At 35.9% G+C, this 22,220-nt stretch overlaps 1 protein-coding gene across 1 annotated transcript in view; it reads left to right on the top strand.

Annotated features, from left to right (window-relative positions):
* Positions 1-14,467: 14,467 nt before the first annotated feature.
* Positions 14,468-22,220, top strand: part of LOC128020813 (kinesin-like protein KIF2A) — a 28,397-nt gene continuing 20,644 nt past the window's right edge. The window contains exons 1-6 of the mRNA XM_052607552.1: positions 14,468-14,655; positions 16,408-16,502; positions 17,147-17,275; positions 17,897-17,951; positions 20,173-20,283; positions 20,694-20,794. Of these exons, the coding sequence (XP_052463512.1) occupies positions 14,595-14,655; positions 16,408-16,502; positions 17,147-17,275; positions 17,897-17,951; positions 20,173-20,283; positions 20,694-20,794 (552 nt within the window). The 5' untranslated portion in view covers positions 14,468-14,594. The remainder of the gene's footprint in view (positions 14,656-16,407; positions 16,503-17,146; positions 17,276-17,896; positions 17,952-20,172; positions 20,284-20,693; positions 20,795-22,220) is intronic.

Below are 22,220 nucleotides of genomic sequence, written 5' to 3'. Positions count from 1 at the left end.
GTTTTTTAGTCACTGACAGCAGTCTCTCTCTCTCTCTCTCTCTCTCTCTATCTCTCTCTCTCTCTCTGCACTCCAGTGAACCTGTTTGAAAACTTTCCAGTCGGAGGTGGGTATCTGCTCAATGAGCCTTGATTTATGTCTTTCGATATTAACACATTTTTCATCCAGAGGCCGGATGGAAAGCAAAGCTGATGAAGGATGAGAGGTAATCAAGGGTCTAATGTGGAGCAATGCCTGACCACATATGAGTAATGAAGTTGCTATGAATTCAAATGGCATTAGTTCAGACATTATATAATGAATTGTACATTGACTTTCAGCCATTCTATAATGTCCCCTGGTAAAGTAACGGCAGGCAATGAATTTGTTTGTCTCACTTAAACCATCGACTATGTTTTCTTTAGTAGTCAATGTGGTCATGTGGAAGATCACTTTGGATTTCATGGGGCTTTATATATGTATGTAATATATGTACAATTATAAAAATATATAAATAAAGGGATTTATCTATGGTATATTTATAGATATAGGGGTCAATACTGATGGTTCACACACACATACATATATATATATATACAGTGGGTATGGAAAGTATTCAGACCCCCTTAATTTTTCACACTTTGTTATATTGCAGCCGTTTACTAAAATAATTTAAGTTCATTTTCTTTTCCCCATTAATGTACACACAACACCCCATATTGACAGAAAAACACAGAATTTTTGACATTTTTGCAGATTTATTAAAAAAGAAATACTGAGATATCACATTGTGTACATAAAGAGGAAACAAAAAAATGAACTTAAATGATTTTAGCAAATAGCTGCAATATAACAAAGAGTGAAAAATTTAAGGGGGTTTAAGGGGTATAATTACATAAATACACATTTCACGCCTATGACTTGTTTATGGTTATTTATTTAATAATTGGTTGATACATTGATACATTATAGAGTAATGCAGTAAATGCATGTATCAATCAGAATTGCACTCAGAAACTAACTGTATATGCCTTGTATATATTGGTATAAGCAATAATCTGCTTCTATTAAAGGGGTCCTGTTATGCTCTTTCACTTTTTCAACTTTATTTAGTCTGTTGCTCTTTGAGCATAAAGATCTGCAAAGTTCCAAAACTCAAAGTCCACTTCGAAAGGAGATATTTTATTAAACAGGAATCACTTCTCAAAAACTACAATGAATGCCTCGTTTGGACTACAACACATATTTTCCAGGATTTGTCACATCACAAATATTGACGAATGGGACGAGACCTGGTTGAGCTGCACTAGAGAAGGCAACGAGTGTTATCACTACATATGAGACACGCTAGCTCTCCCAAAGCAGACGAACTTCGAGTGTTTACGATCATTAGGGTTTAAATTGCCCTCAGATTGATTTAATTTTGAAGCAATATTTACCAAACAGAATGTAAGTATAAGTTCTTTGTTTACGCTGAAGTAAATGGTAAGGGGCGTGACATTTCCCGATCAGGTGCCGAGTGCTGTCAATCACAACACACACTGACCCAGCTAACCAATCACAACACATGTTATATTTCAGAAGGCGGGCCTTTCTTTTGATACAGGAACTATTTGAGCCATTCATGACAGACTGGGGAGAGAGGTGTTGTAATAATGTAAAATATGTGAAAAATTATGTGTTTTTCGAACAACCTAGTATGATAGCCTGTTCTAGCACACCCCCAAACAAAATCAAGACTTTGTACAAGAGCATAACAGGATCGCTTTAACTAATAAACGCATGCAAGTGGCCTTTAGCAACTGTCCTCTGAGACTCGGCATTGACAAACCTACAAGCAGTAATTGGACCATTACGAGTCCCTGGGATCTGTATTGATTTTTCTGTTTTTAGGGCCCAGTCAAGTAGTCATGGTCTAGACATAAGAGCTTGTTTCTTAAGTCCTTCTGCCATAATCAGCATATGCTGCACGATCGCTGTGCATTTCCAGTTTAATACAGGATTATGCTGGATTAAAAATGATCATCATCTCTATAAATTCCATTTATCCTCCTGTTTCTTGAGAGAGGGAAACTTAACGTAAACAATTGGCTTTGGTGGTCATGATGAAGCAGGATATTGGACATAGATTCTCACATTTAAATCCAAACTGACCATGAGATGGATCGAGAATGGAGAAACTGCTGCTACAGCTTCCATAGTAACCAATAGACCTTGTGATACCTGAACTAAAATAAACTGAATCAGTTTCTAGTGTGTTTTAGTGAGTATGAATTCATTAAGCCTGTTTCTGCCATGGAATAAAACAAGATATATAATTCTGAGTTTATATGTCACAGTTCAGACTTTGTTTCGTAGAATTGTTTTTACAGAAGTGTTTTTTTCTTAGATTTTTTTTACTCACAGTTAGGTTTTTTCTTTGAATTCTGAGTTTACATCTAACAATTCTGGGTTTTTTCCCATCATGGAATAAAGCAGAAGGTAATTATGACTTTTTATCTCACAATTCAGAGGAAAAAATGTCAGAATTACAAAATAAATTGCGAGAGAAAACTCAAAATTCTGACTTTTTCTCAATATTCTGAGTTCTCACAACTTGCAATGAAGTTTTTTTTATTATGGGTTTACATCTTGCAATTCTTTTTCTCGCCACCGCATAAAAAATGCAAAAGGTAATTGTGATTTTAAATCTCACAATTCTGATGTTTTTCTTATAATTCTGAGTTTATATCTCAAAGTTCTGTTTATATCTCCCAATTGTGTTTATATTTCATAGATCTGAGTTTTTATCTCACAATTCTGACATTAATTCTTCATTATTTCAAGGAAAAAAGTTTGAATTGTGAGTTATAAAATCGTGAGGAAATAATTTTTAATCGTAAGATAAAAAGTTGCAATTACCTTTTTAAAGTTTCTATCCTTGTGGTAGGATCCAGCTTATACACATTTGTGCTACTTGAATTGCATGAATAATGACTATTTCCAAAGAGCTTTACCAGTCATGTAGCTCTGCCCCAAACGTGACTGGCTGAAATATTCATCCACGGCTGTCTGAAGGAAACAGATGCACTAATGTCTACAAGCTCAGTACCAAGAGCTCTTCTCACATCGTCAGTCACAGAACATCAGATCAAACGCTCTTCTGAATGAAAGAAAGGCCCAGTGCAGCCGGATGCTCCAAACCTTCCACACGCTCCAAGATAAAAATACTCCCCAATCATGACAAACAGTACAGATATGGCTCACAGATGAGTCTCTGAGGTCTCTGGTGTGATGTGGTCCTCTATTGACCATATATCACTGTCCGTAATGCTTCATCATAGCACATAACTGCCAATAAAAGAAGTAAATAAAAGTTTTTAATTTAATAAATTGTGTGAGATTTACCCATTGAAAATCTGTTGACAAATTTGATTGTTATTGTTGTTGATGTTAAAAAAAAGAAAGAAAAAAAAAAGTAAAACAAAATTTTAATATGGATGTCTTACAATATTTAATACAAAAATACAGTATTTTATATCATTTATTTTAATAAACGTACCTTAATTAGAACTTTATGAAAAATTATATTTGGTTAAAGACGATAAATTGTGTGTATTAAATATAATATATATCATACATATATTAAAGTAAATATCATATTTATGTTTGTTAAATATTTTATTTTAATTAATGAAATGTGGAATTATTTGGACATGATGTGCAACACTTAAAACATAATGACCCTGTACACACAAATAATGAAATAAAACCTAGTGGACCTGAGTATGTTTTTATTTTCATGAAAGTCTTGGCTGTGTTTTCTGGTTTCAGTTCATTCAAACTCAATTACCTCACTGTAAATTTCCACAGCTAGCCTTAAGATAGCAGACACTGTAAATGTTTTTTTAAAACGTTCAATTTATGGCAAAGTCTAATATCTGCAGATATCCCAAGCTTCAGTTCTTCAGCTCTGAGAGCAGACAGGGCAATATGACACAAGATACACAAGATAGATGCATCTCATTTGAGTCGAGCTTTGCATATTCAGGAGCCGCTATAATAAAGTCAGATGGATGGGGTGTGCATCGTTCATGATAGGTAGAGGAAGAGCGGGATCAGAGAGACAGAGATGTAAACAGTGAGTGACACGGTGCTCTAAAATAAGCCCTTCATAACCCTTGTGTCTCCTATCTGACAGTAGCAGTAAATCCCAAATGTAAGGATGATATGGCTGCAAAAGCAGCTCCGTGAGGCCTTCGGATACAATATCTGAATGTGAGCAATAATTCAAGACCTGAGCAGAGGCCTTCCTCTTCCTAAAAATATAATAACGCATAATGACTGCCATTGAAGAACTTACTACCCATCAGCAACTCAACTACCCGAGCATCTGGTTTTCTATAGGGTCTTTGTTTTACTTTTGTGCATATGTCTGTTTTTCCATTTTGGCAAGATTTTAGAAAGTCTACATTGTCTAATGCAGCAGTTTAAGACAGAAATGTTAACATTCTCCGATAACCTGTGCAGCCGGAGTGACGTCAGTCAGAAAAGAAAGTTGGAGGATTAAGTTATTGTTGTTGTTTTTGTTTTTTTTATTATTATAATGAAAATTATTTAGACAATACTGTTGTTTGTTAATGTCTCGATAAAACTCAATTCTTTACTTTTAAATAACTGATTAGAATAAAGTTTATTTATGAACAAAACTTTGAATATGAATTTCATACATTTGTTATAGTTAACTTAAACCAAAAACCATTTGTGTTACTTGAAATAAAATAAATATTAACTAAAATAAAATATTAAACTTATTATACTTCAGCTAGTTGCCAAGTCAACATTTTCCTTTTTCATTTAGTTGAACTTGAAGTAGGCCTAAATTAAATAATAATAATAATAATAATAATAATAATAATAATAGTTTTAGTTATTTAGTACTTCAAGTTCAACTAAACAAAAATAGGAAATGTATACTTGGCAACTAAAGCTGAAATATAATAAGTTTAATATTTACTAAACTAAAATAAAGGAAAAATAAAGAAATCGATATAGACATTAAAAAATGAATAAAAATGAAAAAACGCAACATTACTAAAACTTGAACTAAAATGAATTAGGGTTATTAGCCCCTCCCCCTTCGCTTCGTAATTAAAGCTGCGACAGTTGAGTGCATGCAGTGTCCAACATTATACAGCATCATCCGGGTATTTAAAGTGCACTTTTTCTTTTTGGAATTTTCAGTGTGAACGCACTATTTATACTACAAAACGTCATAGAAAAGTGCATAAGTAGGCTGCACGATTTGGAACGCACCTTATTATGCCAGCTATTTATTTATTTATTTATAGCCATTGAATGCTCTGTTAACATTGCTGGAACAAAATTTGTTCAAAACTTTGAAAGAACCTTGCTAAGAACAATAGCCTAGTCAAGTTCTCAAAATGTTCCTTGTTAGCTGGGATGCAAATTTAATTTGAAAAGTGGCAAATAATTGCAATATGATGGGCAAGTTGTAGTTCTCCATTGAACAATCTGTGGTTAAGAGCGCCGCCATGTGGCTTCAACCTGCATCGACAACTCCAAATAACTGCGAGAGTATGAACTGTGAGGCCTGGAAGTAGTTATCGTGCTCTATGTAATAATCATCGTTTAGTATGTAATATATTTATTTGTACAAATTCCTCAATTCCTTTTCATAAAAACATGTTTTCTGTGCCGTACAACGTGTTGTTTATGTGATATCAACAGCTTCTCCAAAGCCGATCAATTATTTCTCAGCGTCCCTTTGGTTCGTCAAAAGGTTCCTGCTTTTCCTACACAGTTGTTGTTCTTACACAACTCGGCATGCATTTTTAAAACGCGGTTATATGGTTTGAATGGTAAGTCTGAAGCTACCGTGCATGCAAGATTAATGGGGAAACTACTAATAAAATCACTTCACAGCAGATCAAGTTCTCTGGCATGTTAGACTTTGTAACAAATCAGGCTTACTGATGTTTCAGCAGCACATGCCCCAAAAGAGCTTGCGCGTCTGTCTCGTTTGGGAATTGCATTTATTTATTTATTAGGCAGAAATGCCAAAAATCAGTATAAGTTAGATAAGATAGAGATCCGCTTTGAGGGTCTGACAGTAGTGAATAATTTATCGAGAAAACATGCAGATTAAACACAAGCAGGGATCACACCAGACTGTAATGTCTGAACACACGCTGTCACGCGCGCGCAGGTGCGCGTCGTCCTCTGTCGTTTGTCATTTTAACATTAACCCTTCGCGCTTTGTTGATGGAGTTGATATCAAATGCGTTTAGAATGAATATTAGCCTTTTGGTGGAATATACAATTCTGAATGGAAATTGACAAATAAATGTAAGCGTGTGCACCGAGAAAATTAATTTGGGCTCACGCTGAGCTGAGGTGCGACGGGGCTCTGAATAGAAGGAGGTAATGACTTTATCATCAAAGAGCCCTATAAATGACAGCCAGCAGACTGGAAATGAGAAATAAAGCGCCTCAGAAAGTCACTTCATAAAACACACAGATCAGCTGGGGCCAACCAGTCTGCGTCTCCTCGTGTGCGCGCTTGGATTTGAATGACAAAACTAACCGAGAGGTGATGTTTGTCAGCAGAACATCTCAGGTCGTTCAGTTCTCATGAGGTCAGTGTGTTACAAGATGCGAAATAAAGTTTTAGTTCACATTAAAACTCCATTTTAGATTTTTTACCATTTGAATGCACTGCCTCCTTCCCAGCTCCGTGCTCAGAACTTTAACTAACGTTCTGGCACGTTATGAACGAAGTTCTTCCAGTAACATTAATAGAACGTTCGTTCAAAATTTTCTCAGAACGTTTTAAATGTTAGGCTATAGCCTAATTTATTTCAGAAGGTGTAGAGAACTCAAAAGTCACGTTCCATAAATGTTTGCAAAATAATGAATATTCCCTTAATGTTGCATAACCAAGAAAAAAGGTGTGTGTGTGGGGGGGGGGGGTGCTTTGAATGATTAGAGGACATTTGGAGATAATTTTCATAACTTATGTTGTTAATTTCAGTCCATATAGAAAACAGTAAAGTTCAAAGTTATGTGGTCTGTAATAATGTTCTCAGACTGTCAGCAAAAAAAGTTGATTTAATTATTATGTTTTTGTTTTGTTTTATGAATTTTTTTAGTTAGATGTTCTTCCAACATTATTTAAATGGTAGAGAACGTTAAAAAATAGCGATGTTCCCATAATAGAGCTGATCCGTGCTGGTCGCTGAGGAAAAACATAAACTTCGCACTGTGGATCGCCAGATTAGATTTCACCGTGGACGCACTATCACTCAAACCCACCATGTGTGACGCTTTGTGTTTCATTGTGAAAGTAAAACTACTTTGTTTGGCCTTCCAAAAGAGGACACAACTAGAAATCATTGGTTAACACTGTTCCAGAAAAGTTCAACCCAAATTTTCAGATGTGTGCAGCTCATTTTACGGAGGACTGTTTCCTGAACTGCAGAGTAGCTTACAATGATGTCTGTGTACATAAAGTGGGGCACTTTGCAAGGACAGTCTGATGCTTCTGAATCACAGCCTGTAAGTACATTTTTTATATTTAAAGAATTTGCCACTGATGATTCAAGTGACGTGACATACAGCCAAGTAAGGTGACCCATACTCCGAATTCAAGTTCTGCCCATCCCATAAACCCATCCAAAGTGCACACACACACTGTGAACACACACACACACTGTGAACACACACCCGGAGCAGTGGGCAGCCATTCATGCTGCAGCACCTGGGGAGAAGTCAGGGGTTCATCGCCTTGCTCAAGGGCACCTCAGTCATGGTATTGCCGGCCCGAGACGCAAACCCATGACCCTAGGGTTAGGAGACAAACTCTCTAACCACTAGGCCACAACTTCCCCAAGTTATAAGCAGTGTAGATCTCTGATCACAAACACATAAAAACACAGTACAAGTCATTATGATCGGTCATTATGCCCACACTGTGCGCAACAAATAGAAGAGCAACAATAATGAACAGTATGTGTAAAATAATGTCTTTTTGACCCTAACATTCTGCATATCAAGTCAAGCTGCAGCCCTAGTCAAGCTGCATATTTTGACAATTTTAGTAAGTCATGCACAGTTTTTGCATACTATGCACCGCTTACTCTATACTGCAGAAAGTACAGTAGTATGCTATTGTGATCATGCTGCGCACAGAAAAAGACCAACACTGGCTCACGGCAAATGTTTATTGAAATAAAAGTGGGGACATTCAGTTTTGCTGTTTTATATTAGATTTCAAATGTTTGCCGTGATGTCCTTTGCTCTCTTTTTGTGTGTGAGGCCTTTGTAATCTCACACCGGTAGCAGGGGTTAGAAAACACCAACACACAAAAAAACAAATGCGCTGTTTTTCCACAGCACACAATCTCATTCTGTTTCAGAGTCTCTGGAGGAAGTCTTTCAGTCGCCCTTCCCCTCGCTGTGGGTCCTGATCAGCCTGCGTGTCATCTGTCAAATCTCCACACAGGAGAAGAAAAAGACTGGGGATGAGGGAGAGCCGCATCCGAATCCATTCCCTGGGTAATTCATCTCCTGCTGTGTAAAAGAAAAATGAGTGGAAAGAAAGTAAATACGCTCCATTCAGAGAGAGATGCATCATGGGATGCGTGTTGTCTTCCTCTCCACTGCCTCAATCATCTAAACAGAAACAGTCCCGCACCCCAGACACCTTGATCAGAGGGAATACAATGAAATAACGATATTGGCCGTGACATTTTGGTGTGATTTTCAGAGGGATATTTAATTGTATTCATCATGTAGAGCCGACAGGAGCAAAAGATGCAGATTCTGACCGGGAAGAAGCCATTAGTCAAATTACACACGTCTAGGTCTTTACAAAAGCCAATATCTGACACCAGCCTCTTTTACTCCAGAAGAATGATGGCAATTCGAGTGTGACACATTCATTTCTTTGGTTCAGATGGGCTGTATAAAGGGGTTAGATGAGGAATTTCTTTGTCATCACAGAACAAAGCGAAAACAGACACAGCAACAATAAGGAAATATGATATTTTGTAAGAGGGAGTTTAACTATATCACATGATCACAGCGGAGTGCCATATGGTTAATTTATAAGTCAAGTACTCAATATACAGTACAACACAGAAGAAAGGTCATGGGTTCAGTAGTGGAGTTTTTGATAACCATAGAAAATTAGATTGATTCATTTTTCTAAAATAATATTAAAATCTCAGATTTATGCATTTATGTTACTTAAACATTAGTGTGTATATAGACTGTAATAGTTCTGTAATTGTGCATAATATTTAGCGATTAAAAAAAATCCCTAAATGTTATGCAGAAAAAAAAAAAAAAAAAAAATATATATATATATATATATATATATATATATATATATATATATATATATATATTTCTAGTATTATAAAAAATAATAATTAATCTTTTTCTATTTCTAATTCTATTTGTTTTTTTTTTGTTTTTTTTGAGGGATGGGTCAAAATGATTTCTCCATTTTATATCCAATAGGCCAAACATAAACTGTACAAAATTATAAAATATTATAATATTAATAAAATATATAATTTTGTACAGTTGCTTTGTAAGGAGTTTAAATTATAAAAAAAAATGTAATCCTTTAATCTACAAGAGGCCCAAAGAAGTAAAACTTACATAGCAACAATATAATAGTTTCTAGTTTCAGATATATGCAGGGGCGGATCTAGAAAAATATTGATGGGGTGGCGAGAAGGGGGAAGGAATTTTTGAGGGGTGGCAACATATGGCAGACGTATATATACTGAATTTAGTCAGTTATCACAGTTTGATGATAAATAGTATATTTGCACATTACAAAAGGGCACAGGCTACCATTTAGAAACTTAATCTCATGCAATAAATGTCTTGCATTTGAAACAGTTCATATAAGGAATAAGTGACCATACCCCATAAGCACCACCACACTCACTAATGCATACAGTATATACTCTTAGAAAAAAGGGTTCATTGGGGTTCTATATAGAACAATAGGGTTCTTTACTCAACTCCAAAGAACCTTTAATGCTAAAAAGGTTCTATAATTACAAGAAAGAACCCTTTTGGCACAAAGGTTCTTTAGGCTATTATTCATTCATATATTACATTATCTGCAACATTTTGTATTTGTAATTAAATTATTGTTTGTATTAACTTAATATCACATTTTAATCATGCTGATTTTTGGAGAAAAACTGAAATGGCACTCGTGTGATATTGATAAACTACATAAAATGATATAAACATATACTTTTCTAACCCCCATATCTTTAATTTTTTTATAATTCACATGCATTCATAAATGCAATTGAATAAACCGAATAATGCAGTTAAAGAACGGACTTAAAATGCACACGCTCCACGCGCACTAGTATGACTTCATCATGTAACTCTACACTTTTTAGGCACGATTGTTTAGTTTTTGAATATACTTGATACTGTTAAAAGTCACATCATTAAAACAAAAAATACGAGTTCACATATCACACCTAACATTTCACTCTCCGAACTGGCAAATGATTCGCGATCCCGCTCCGAACTCCCGTACTGACTCAGATGATTCGCGAACCAGCTCCGAACTCCCGAACTGACTCAAATGAATCACGCTCCGAACTCCCAAACTGACTCAAATGATTCGCGTACCCGCTTTGAACTCCCGAACTGACTCAAATGAATCGCGAACCCGCTCCGAACACCCGAAATGATTGAAATGATTCACGCTCCGAACTCCCAAGCTGACTCAAATGATTTGCGAACCCACTCCGAACTACAGAACTGACTTAAATGATTCGCGAACCCCAAACTGACTCAAATGACTTGCGAACCTGCTCCAAACTTCCAAACTGACTCAAATGATTCATGCTCCGAACTCCCAAACTGACTCAAATGATTCGCGAACCCGCTTTGAACTACCGAACTGAATCAAATGATTCGCGATCCCGCTCCGAACTCCCAAATTGACTCAAATGATTCGCGATCCTCAAACTGACTCAAATGATTCGCGATCCCGCTCCCGCCTAACTCACGAACTGATTAAAATGATTCACGCTCTGAACTCCCAAGCTGACTCAAATGATTCACGCTCCGTACTGCCAAATGATTCGCGAACCCTCTCTTAATTCCAGAACGACTCAAATGATTCACGCTCCGAGCTGCCAAACTGACTCAAATAATTAATTCTCCGAACTCCCAAACTGACTCAAATGATTCGCGATCCCGCTCCGAACTCTCAAACTGATTCAAATGATCCGCGAAGCCGCTCCGAACTCCCGAACTGACTCAAATAATTCGTGATCCCCAAACTGACTCAAATGATTCACGCTCCGAACTCCCGAACTGACTCAAATGATTCACGCTCCGAACTGCCAAAGTGACTCAAATGATTCATGCTCCGATCTCCGAACTGACTCAAATGACAATATATACATAGAAATAAAAACGTATATTATAAAATATTATAATATATAATTTTGTACAGTTGCTTTGTAAGTTTTTTTTTTGAGCCTATTGGAGTTTAAATTATTTAAAAAATTGAATCCTTTAATCTACAAGAGGCCCAAAGAAGTAAAACTTACAAAGAAACAATATAATAGTTTCTAGTTTCAGATGACAGTGAGCAGTTGTTATTTCATTCCATGTTGGATTTTTAATCAGGTCCGACCTCAAACAGACAGTCGGTATGATTATGTATGAGAGGCCAATGCATGTTATGATGCCACTGCAAACAAAGAGACCAAGGCAAAGTTGTGTGTTGAATCTCTGGGGTGTTTTGCAGCTCCAGTGCACAGGAGTAAGGGCCACGCGTCTGCTGTCTCCCATTATTCATCAAACCTCTCTTTTGGGTTTTTTCTCTCTCTTTGCTCTCATTTCCTCTGTGATGTCCACACTTGAGTCTGAGGTTGCGTGACATTAATTAAAACCGGGAAACCTACCAGGACTCTGCCTTCATTTGTTTGCTTCCTTATGAACCACTGACTTTAGTGACCAGTGAGACGAATGTCAATCTGCTTTTAAAGTGTTTCCTAATTGAAAACATTTCTCAGATCTAAGGTAAGTAAGATAGCATGTGTGCTACAGATAAGAAGATTGCATGCATTTCATTGCATTAGGTAACAATGTTCCTGTATAAATTCAGCACACGTTCTCTGAGACTGTGGTGGGGCCGGTTGACTGTTACTGGAGAAACAGATGATGAGAGAGTGATGATGAACCCACCCGGGACTGAAGAGGTGCGTTCAGCTGACAGCCAGAGCGGCCCGCTTCATTCATCTCCACCAATGGATTGTCATCACACAGAAGAATGACAGCACAGTTCAAGGCAAAGGAGGTGAGGAAGTGTCTGCGTCTGACAGATGTTTCCCGCTCACACATACAGCACATATTCTCATTCAGAAGACCTGCATCTAGTGTTCACTTTAAACATTGCATGCTGTAACACACTAGGGCTCAAACTGAATCCAATAGTAAATGTGAGTTATCAGGTGCTTATTTGATTTCAAAGTAAAAATGTGACATATAAATCATTTTCGAAAAAGGGTTGCAACTTACAATTGAGGACAATGAAAACAATCAAAATCAACAAAAGAGCAATGATATATAAGTGCTATAACAAGTCTCAGTTAGCTTAAACGCAGTTCACGTAGCAAGGGCTTTTAAATAATATAATCAATAAAAAGAAAACAGAAAGAATAGAAAAAGAACAGAGCAAGCTAGTGTTAGAGGACTTTTTTACATAATTGTATAATAAATTAAAAGAAAATAGAATACAAAAAGATTAGAAAGGTAGTTAGATTTATATATACATATATATATATATATATATATATATATATATATACACAGTATATATTGATTAACATGAAGGTAAAATAGTCAATTTATGGATCAATTCCTTTTAAAAGTGTTAAAAAACTCTTAGGTCCAACTAATAGTCTTTTACCCTTTGCTGCCATCATGTGTATTTCTGAAGAAGTGAATATGATTTGTTATATGAATAAGATATTTAAAATTCATTTGACTTTTTAAATGGAAGCAATTCAACAGATTTTATGTCAAAAGAATAGATTAAATATAAGATACAATCAAAGTGAATTAGGAAGAAATCATAAATTTTGATGTTATTGTATTTGTTTATTAACCTCCTGAGAACCTGCATCATAATATGAGGACATTATATTTTAGTGAATTTCTCTGAGACTGTACATGCCTCAGTTTTATAGTATGGATGTCCTCAGGGCTTTTCATATGTTTAGATGTTTCACCATGACCAGTTCCTCTCCTTGGTCTTCATATGTCTGATATTAATTTAGTGACATCCTTATGGAAATATGATAATATAATTTAAATCTGAATAATGTTTTAAGCTACGTGTCATAAATCAACATCTCAGGAAATGTTATTGGGTTTCAAATCAAAATATGACTTTCTGTTATGAAACAGTATGTTGATTTCATACATGTCCTCATATGAGGTCACCAGGACTAAAAGCATGTTTATTATACATTTTGGGAGACACAATAAATCAATAGGGAAGTAAATTATATTTCAATATTCAATATATGTTTTTTTTTTTTAAATCAATTATTACTCCCATTATTACACTTCTTTTTTCATTACATGTTGCCCCAAAAATACATAAATATGCAAATTAGAATTAGTTTAAATGTCCATTACAGTATATAATGAGAAAACCTGTTTATGACCATTTTACACACATTTTGCATAAAGAAAAATGGCATATCAAATCATTCTGTTATAACATAGTTGAGCATTTTCTTTATACAAAGTTTGGTAAAAAAAAAAAAAAAAAATTATAATAATAATCCTAAAAACTAAAAAGGAATTGTTGTGTCTTCATTTGTGTTTTTATTTTAATTTTTTATTAAACATTCATTCAAAAATACAAGTATGACAGAACATATGCCAAGTAAAAGAGCGGGGGGTTCAAGGATGACCAAACAATTACAAATAAAAAAAGAAAGAATAGAAAAATAAATAAACAAATAAGAAAAAAGATAAGATAAAATAAAAAATAAATAAGAAAACAGATTACACAACAACAAAAAATACTCTTCCCTCAAAACATAAGATAATTGTCAGATAAAAATTATACAATAACAACAAAAAGTGAGCATATATTAAAACTTTTAGGTGCCTTTTTGCTACTTTTTGTAAAAAAAAAAAAAAAAAAAATCAGTCCCGATGTCCTCTACCAATGACGTAGCAAAACTTATGAATTAAATATCATTAAAAAAAATTTTTATGAAAAAAGGGTTTGTTTTGTTTTTTCTAAAATGTTTTGCAGGATCTCAATAAGTAAAAAAAACGGAGAATCTTGCCGGAGAAATTAACATAAGAAACAACATAAAAAGTATACACACACAAAAAAACTGATGGACAGATGATGTCCACTGCAACTAGACAAAAGAGGCTGATGTGACATTCTGTGTGAGCGCTCTGCGCATGCGCGCTCATCCATCTCTCCCTGACCTCCTCCCGGTTTGTGCTGCGCCGCTGCCGCTGATCAACCTCTCCCTGAAACCCGCTCAAAAACATCCACACAGATCCTGGCACACACATGAGGCATGGCAGCTGTCTTCGGGAAGATCCAGATCGGCATTTATGTGGAGATCAAGCGCAGTGATGGTGAGTCACACCCAGCAGCAGCTCGTTTATCAGGCTGCCTGAGATGCAGTTTGTCAAGACATCATCTTTGTTTAATCCGTTTAACGCAAGACATCCGGTGCACAAAACAGTCAATGCCTTTGCATTATCATTCAACGCCTTTCCGTCCTCGGACGGCACGCCTTTGTATCGCCTGTTTGCATGATGCATGCTGCTGCTAACCCGTTAGCGAATTTAAGAAGCTACTATGGCGGAGGCGTGACTCATAAATATTAATGAGGTCGTCCTGACGTTGCTTGGTAACCGTGTTGGAGCGTCTATGCGTGGAATCGAATTGATTGTCATGATACGTCATCAGAATAGCTACTAGCTGACGTGATGCTTTCAGCCAATCAGAGAAGCCTTCCCCTGGGAAACGTCACGGTACGTTATTAATATTCATTAGCAAGCCTTCGCCATAGTACATTAATAAATTCGCAGTCTGTTAGCATCATCCATGAGGAAGACGCCCAGAGTGTTAGTTATAAATAAACGCAAAATAAACAAATAAAAAGAATGCAAATATTATACATAATAACCGATTATTAATACAATGCAGGTGTAGTGGTGCAAGCATAGGGTCTATATGTGGTAGGTTGCAGGTTTGAGCATTTAAAGAAATAGTTACATTTACATTTAGAATAAATAAAATAAATGAAAAGAAAAGCGATTGAATACAAAAAAACTAGAAAGCTACTGTTAGTTTTTTTTCATAGTTCTTTCAATAGTTCACAAAAAAATTAAAATGTACTCACCCTCAGGCCACCCAAGTTGTAGATGAGTTTTTCTTTACTTGCTTACCAATGGATCCTCTGCAGTGAATGGGTGCCGTCAGAATGAGACTCCAAACAGCTGATAAAAATATCAGTTAATGTCTTGTCAAGTCAAAAATCTGCATGTTTGTAAGAAACAAATCCTTTAAGATGCTTTTAACTTAAAACTGTTGCTTCCAGCTAAAATACGAGTCCTCTATCCATAATATTGTTTTCTCCAATGAAAAAGTCCTCTCATCTGAATCAGGAGAGAAATATGCACAGATCAAGCACTGTTTACAAGCCAGAACAGCTCTGAACAAATAAGTGGGTGGATTTTGATGTGAAGGGACAACAGGAGATGGACTTTTTCACCTGAGGAAGTGTTATTATGGATTATGAACTCGTATTTTGGAGAAAAGTGATGGTTTAAAGTTACAGCGCCTTAAAGATGGATTTGTTTCTTACATGCAGCTTTTCATTCACAAGATGTTAACTGATGGAGTGGAGTGCTGTGGATTACTTTTGGATTATTGTGATGTTTTTATCAGTTGTTTGGACTCTCATTCTGACGGCACCCATTCACTGCAGAGGATTCACTGGTGAGCAAGTGATGTAACTCTACATTTCTCCAAATTTCTCCAAATCCCAATTTTAATTTTTGGGAGAACTGTTCATACATGAATCAATGGATTAACCAGTGGCCTAAATGTTAAAGCTGATGAGGCTATGGTAGAGTTATATGGAAAGCAAATTTAGGCCCTACAATTTGTTTTAAAGTACATTTATTTAGCATTGTTTATCATGTAAGTTTTCATTCACAATCTCATGGACTTATATGATTAAGAGTACCTTGTTATGATTGGCTGGAATATTTAATTATGCTTTCCTTTGATACTATTCATTGCTGTAGCTCCATTATTTTAAGGCTATCATAGAGCTGCAGATTTGCAGTAAAGCGTTGTTTTATTATGTATTTCAGGAAGAATCCACCAGGCCATGGTGACGTCACTGAATGAAGACAATGAGAGCGTAACGGTGGAGTGGATTGAAAACGGAGACACAAAAGGCAAAGAGGTGAATGTCTGATAGTCATATTCAGTATGTCCTTCATATTGGCATAATGCACTAAAGACAAAAGCTTGTATGTTTCATTCATGGTTATTTGTCTTTGTAGTTGCACATCTCTAATAGAGACACACAGATACAACAGTAATGTGTCAGAATCAAGGGAGATTTATTCTGAAGCAGCTTTTGTACCTCTTCCAGGTTTAACAGTCTTTAGTTTTATTAAATACTGTGCATGGAATATAAAAACCTAGAGAAAGGTATTATTGGTCACATGTTACTCTTTCATCGCCAGCTATCAACTTAATCGTAGATGTTTCTCAAATCAGTCCTCATGAGAAATACAGGGGTGAAATGAATGTGGATGGCTGCTCAGATCATTTGGTCCTGAAAGAGTTTGATGAGAAATCTTTGAGTTCATATTGAGATCTCAGAGGCAAATCTTGAGCGCACTTTCTGATCTTTATAGGAGTCTCTATTTCATCTCATTGCTGTCCAGGAGAAACAGCTGAGATGCAGAGATCTCGTTTTGTGTCCTGTGGGATGATTATTTTTAGCAGCTTTTACAACTGTGGAAAATCCGGTGCGCTCGTGAGTAGAAGTGCTTTTGAAACTGGCAGCCTGATGCTCTCGTTCTCTTTCTCCATGAACAGATCGATCTGGAGAGCATATTTGCACTAAATCCAGATGTTGCACCTGAAGAGGAAATCCCACAAAGTCCTGAGACCCCTCCGCCGCCCGTGTCCAGTGCCATCAAAATCAACAAGATTCCCCCGAACAAGGTCTGTGTCCGTTTCGCTACACGTTAATAAACGTATTCAAGAGGAGGAACGAGCACAGCACCAGACAGACAGATGATTGGAGCACGCTCAATATTGCTTTTATAACTGCTCAGATGGATTTCTAGACAGGAGTCATAAAATACTGTTATCAGTTTTTACAGTGAAATCAATACAGACTGGGTCATTTCTAGTCATAAAATAAACAAACAATAAAAAAAAACTTGCTTTGTGGCATCCTGCTTTGGGAGATTACCCATAAGCCCTTGTTTTTCTATAATATTTATATTATGTTGTATATTATATAAATGTAACTAGTTACTAATTTATTATTAGTGATAATAGTAGTTTTGACTTTTTTTCTATTTAATGGATTATAAAACTACTATGGTAAATTTCTATATAAATGTAAAAACTAGTAAATATATATATATATATATATATATATATATATATATATATATATATATATATATATATATATATATATATATATATATATATATATATATATTTTATAATGTGGCATAGGTTGACTTTGAATGTTTTTATTGTGTAGATGCATATTTTTGCTGGATTGGATTTTATGAAGTATGTTTATTTTCTTGGATTCATCATTTGCAGAATCGTCGGACAGTAGCGCCACCGAAAAATGAAATGCCTGCGAGGGATAATCGAGGTATCAAAACTAGTGCTGTTAATTATCTCCTCTAGTCATGTCAAGTTTCTGAGGATTTTTAAATATATTGATTAGCACTGGGTGATAAAACGATAACAATAATTGTCACAATATATTTTTCCTTGGATAGAAAAATAATGAAACTGCTTTATCAGTGCCACACAGACCAGTTATGAGCTCGGTTTAAAGTGCAGCTTGAGCAGATGCGTTTACTCGCCGAACGCTCTGAGATCCAGCAAGAAGATCTTGAATTCAGTGAAGAACATATATGAGCTGGTTTAAAGCCACTTCTGATTTTTCTCAGCAGAACTGACAAACACGAGAAAAACTGTGCCCCGTGACTTCCCGTCAGAAGACTTTTACATGTAATATTATGCTCTAGCATTTGTATTTACTAAATTAATTTAGGCTACAGTTTATTTACATTTATGCATTTAGCAAACGCTTTTATCCAAGGTGACTTACATTGCAATCAGGATTACAATTTTTTTTTTTTGTGTGTTCCCTGGGAATTGAACCCACTACCTTTTGCGCTGATAACGCAATGCTCTACCACTGAGCCAGGAAACCTATGTTTATACCATAGAAACCATATATTTGCATTCTGCCTTGGTACTATACGTGGTTTTACATTTGGTAATCATGATCTAATGGTGTGATGCTATGGTTGACAAATGGTTAATTTTAATAAAACTCAAACAAGTCTTAAATTCTACTGTATAAATATGAGGTTACAATTTTTACAGATGTTACTGTTTTTGCTAATTAAAATATTTATATCTGCATCGTGCCATCGAAGTCATTAAACCTTTATCTATTAATATACTCATGCATACTTTGATGTAAAAAAAATTTTTTTATAAATGTTTTTAATATAATAACTAATTTGTGAGATGTTCACCTGTTTGGCAAGTGTTAATCATGTTTTGACAAAAAAACTAAATGCTTTAAACTTGAAAGAAATAAAGGTTTGACATTTATCGTGATAATTATCGTTATCGACTGATGTAAAAAATTTTATTGTGACTTTTTTTGGCCATATCGCCCAGCCCTAATTTTGATGTAAAGGCCTGAAATCAGTGTTACTTTATTACTTTGATTATTTCTATTTAGCTTTTAAAGGGTTAGTTCACCCAACAATTAAAATTATGTCATTAATTACTCACCCTCATGTCGTTCCAAACCCGTAAGAATCTTCAGAACACAGTTTAAGATATTTTAGATTTAGTCCGAGAGCTCTCAGTCCCTCCATTGAAGCTGTGTGTACGGTATACTGTCCACGTCCAGAAAGGTAAGAAAACATCATCAAAGTAGACCATGTGACATCAGAGGATCAGTTAGAATATTTTGAAGCATTGAAAATACATTTTGGTCCAAAAATAACAAAAACTATGACTTTATTGAGCAATGTCTTCTCTTCCAGATCTGTTGTGAGCGCGTTCACAAGACTGCAGTGACGCTGCTGATGTGTTTTCTTTGTTATTGGGCGCACCGGAAAACACGTCAGCATCGTCGTACATCAACAGTCACAGCAGTCGCGTTCACAACAGACACGGAAGAGAAGACCATGCTGAATAATGTCGTAGTTTTTGTTATTTTTGGACCAAAATGTATTTTCGATGCTTCAACAAATTCTAACTAATCCTCTGATGTCACATGGACTACTTTGATGATGTTTTTCTTACCTTTCTGGACGTGGACAGTAGACCGTACACACAGCTTCAATGGAGGGACTGAGAGCTCTCTGACTAAACCTAAAATATCTTAAACTGTGTTCCGAAGATGAACGGAGGTCTTACGGGTTTGGAACGACATGAGGGTGAGTCATTAATGACATCATTTTCATTTTTGGGTAAACTTTAAGCTTTAGTTATTTTAGTATTTAATCTTACATTTATTTTAGTTCAGTTAGATGACAAGTCAAGAATTTTATATTATATCTAATATTTCTAATATTAAATAAGACATATCTTCTATAAAATCTTTAAGTATTTATATTTTGATTTTATTTCAGCGTTTTCAGTAAATGAAAAAAGTTTCATAGATACATTTTTTTTTCTTAACGGGTTCAAGTTCTTCTTCATCCCAGGATGTTCTTCATGAAGTTGATGTCACAGAAGAGTTTTCATTTATTACAAGTATTGATCGCAACATTATTCCCATATTTCCTTTTGTGCTATTGCAGAATTTTGTGGTGAGTGATGTGATCTCTATTATTCAGTCACTGTAGGTACGACTCGAGCGCGGCCGAGCCAACAGACCGAAGCGCCTCCATCAGCACCCGTCCCGCCTCCACCCATCCAACACCAGACCCTGCAGCAGCAGCAGAACGGTACCACAACACCTCACCAGCTGTTATACAACACACACAATACTATCCTAATGTTTGGGGGCAGTAAACATTTAATGCTTTTATTCAGCAGTAATGCATTAAAGTGAAGTAAAAGACATTTATAATGCTACAAAAGATTTCTATTTCAAATTAATGTTCTTTTAAACTTTCTGTCATCAAAGAATAAGAAAACAGAAGTTGTTTTTCACTAAAATATGGAGCAGCACAACTGTTTTCAACATTGATGATAACCAGAATTTTTTCTAAAGCAGCAAATCAGTATATTGTAATGATTTCTGAAGATCATGTGACACCGAAGACTGGAGGAATTTTTTTTAAATGGAAAACAGTTATTTTAAATTGTAATAATATTTTCTGGTAGAGTTACAGTTTTCTGTTTGTGTCTGCAGCTCGCAGGAAGTCCAACTGCGTGAAGGAAGTGGAGAAACTTCAAGAGAAGCGGGAGAAGAGACGATTGCAGCAGCAGGAGCTGAGAGAGAAAAAAGCGCAGGTGACAGAAAACACTGGAACACTAGTGTCATCACAACAATGTAGCATACTGCTATTTGAAACTTTTAGTGTTCCTTAATGCATATTATATATATATATATTAGGGGTGTAACGATACGCGTATTCGTATTGAACCGTTCGGTACGACGCTTTCGGTTCGGTACGCGGTACGCATTATGTATACCGAACGGTTCGTTGGAGTAATTAATTATATTTGAAAAAAAAAAAAAAAGAGAGAGAAAGAAATATAATGATATGCGTTCAACAAGGTAGCCCAATAACCCAAACAACGTAACAGGCAACGCCCCTGACACTCCCGAAGAAGAAAAAAACACCATCTTATATGTTTATGTTAGGCTACTCAGCAGGCGCTCGCTCACTCAGTACACGCTGAAGGCTCGTTGCAAAATAGCCAATGCGTTTAACAGACTAGAAATGAGAAGATCCTCCAATAACCAACAGGTCTGGTGTTTGGGTGCACTTTGGATTCCCTTTAAGCTATAATGGTGATGGCAAGAGAGTGGTGGATAAAAAAACAACGGTATGTCGCATCTGCAACATGACAGGGTACACCAGCGGGAATAAAAAAAAAAACAAAAAAAAAACAGCGGGAATATCTGGGATATATGCGTCAGTACTATCTGGGAAAAGACGAAAAAAAGGAGAAACATGCACGCAGCAAACTATCCCTGCAGCATTTAGACACTATAGCTTACAGGGAATCCAACCCAAACACCAGACCTGTTGGTTATTTTAGGATCTTATATTTCTGGTCTGTTAAATGCATTAGACATTTTGCAACGAGCCTTCAGCGCGTGCTGAGTGAGCGAGCGCCTTAGGGGCCGTTCACATATCGTGCCTAAAAACGCATGGAAAACGCTAAGCGCGTCTTTCTCCTGAGGCGTCTGTCTTTGCTAAGCAACAATGACGTGCTCTCTCCATGAGACGCGGAAATTTCAGCGAAGGATAAATGGATTTGCAGCTCTAAAAATCGCTTGCAGTAGCTCTGCTACTGAATTTATTTCAAAATTGCAATCCATATACAACTATGATCAGCTGTTCCTTCATCTTGGCTGAGCTCTCAACGTTGTTACGGGAAAGGATGAAGCTGATTGGTTGGTTCTTGTCACATGACCCGCGGTGCGCTTGCGGCATTCTGAAAAGTTGAGATGTTTTTACATTTTGCTGTATCTAAAACGTATCGAACCGAACCGAACCGTGACATCAGTGTATCGTATCGAACCGAACCGTGAATTTTGTGAACCGTTACACCCCTAATATATATATATATATATATATATATATATATATATATATATATATATATATATATATATATATATATATTAGTGGTAGGCCGTTATCGCCGTTTATGTGCTGCGTTAATGCGAGACTCTTATCGGGCGATAAAAAAAATATCGCCGTTA

The sequence above is a fragment of the Carassius gibelio genome, chromosome A10 (genome assembly GCF_023724105.1).
Source record: "Carassius gibelio isolate Cgi1373 ecotype wild population from Czech Republic chromosome A10, carGib1.2-hapl.c, whole genome shotgun sequence".
Taxonomy (NCBI): domain Eukaryota; kingdom Metazoa; phylum Chordata; class Actinopteri; order Cypriniformes; family Cyprinidae; genus Carassius; species Carassius gibelio.
Note: the sequence above shows the minus strand (reverse complement) of the source record. Positions and strands in the feature narration are given on the sequence as shown.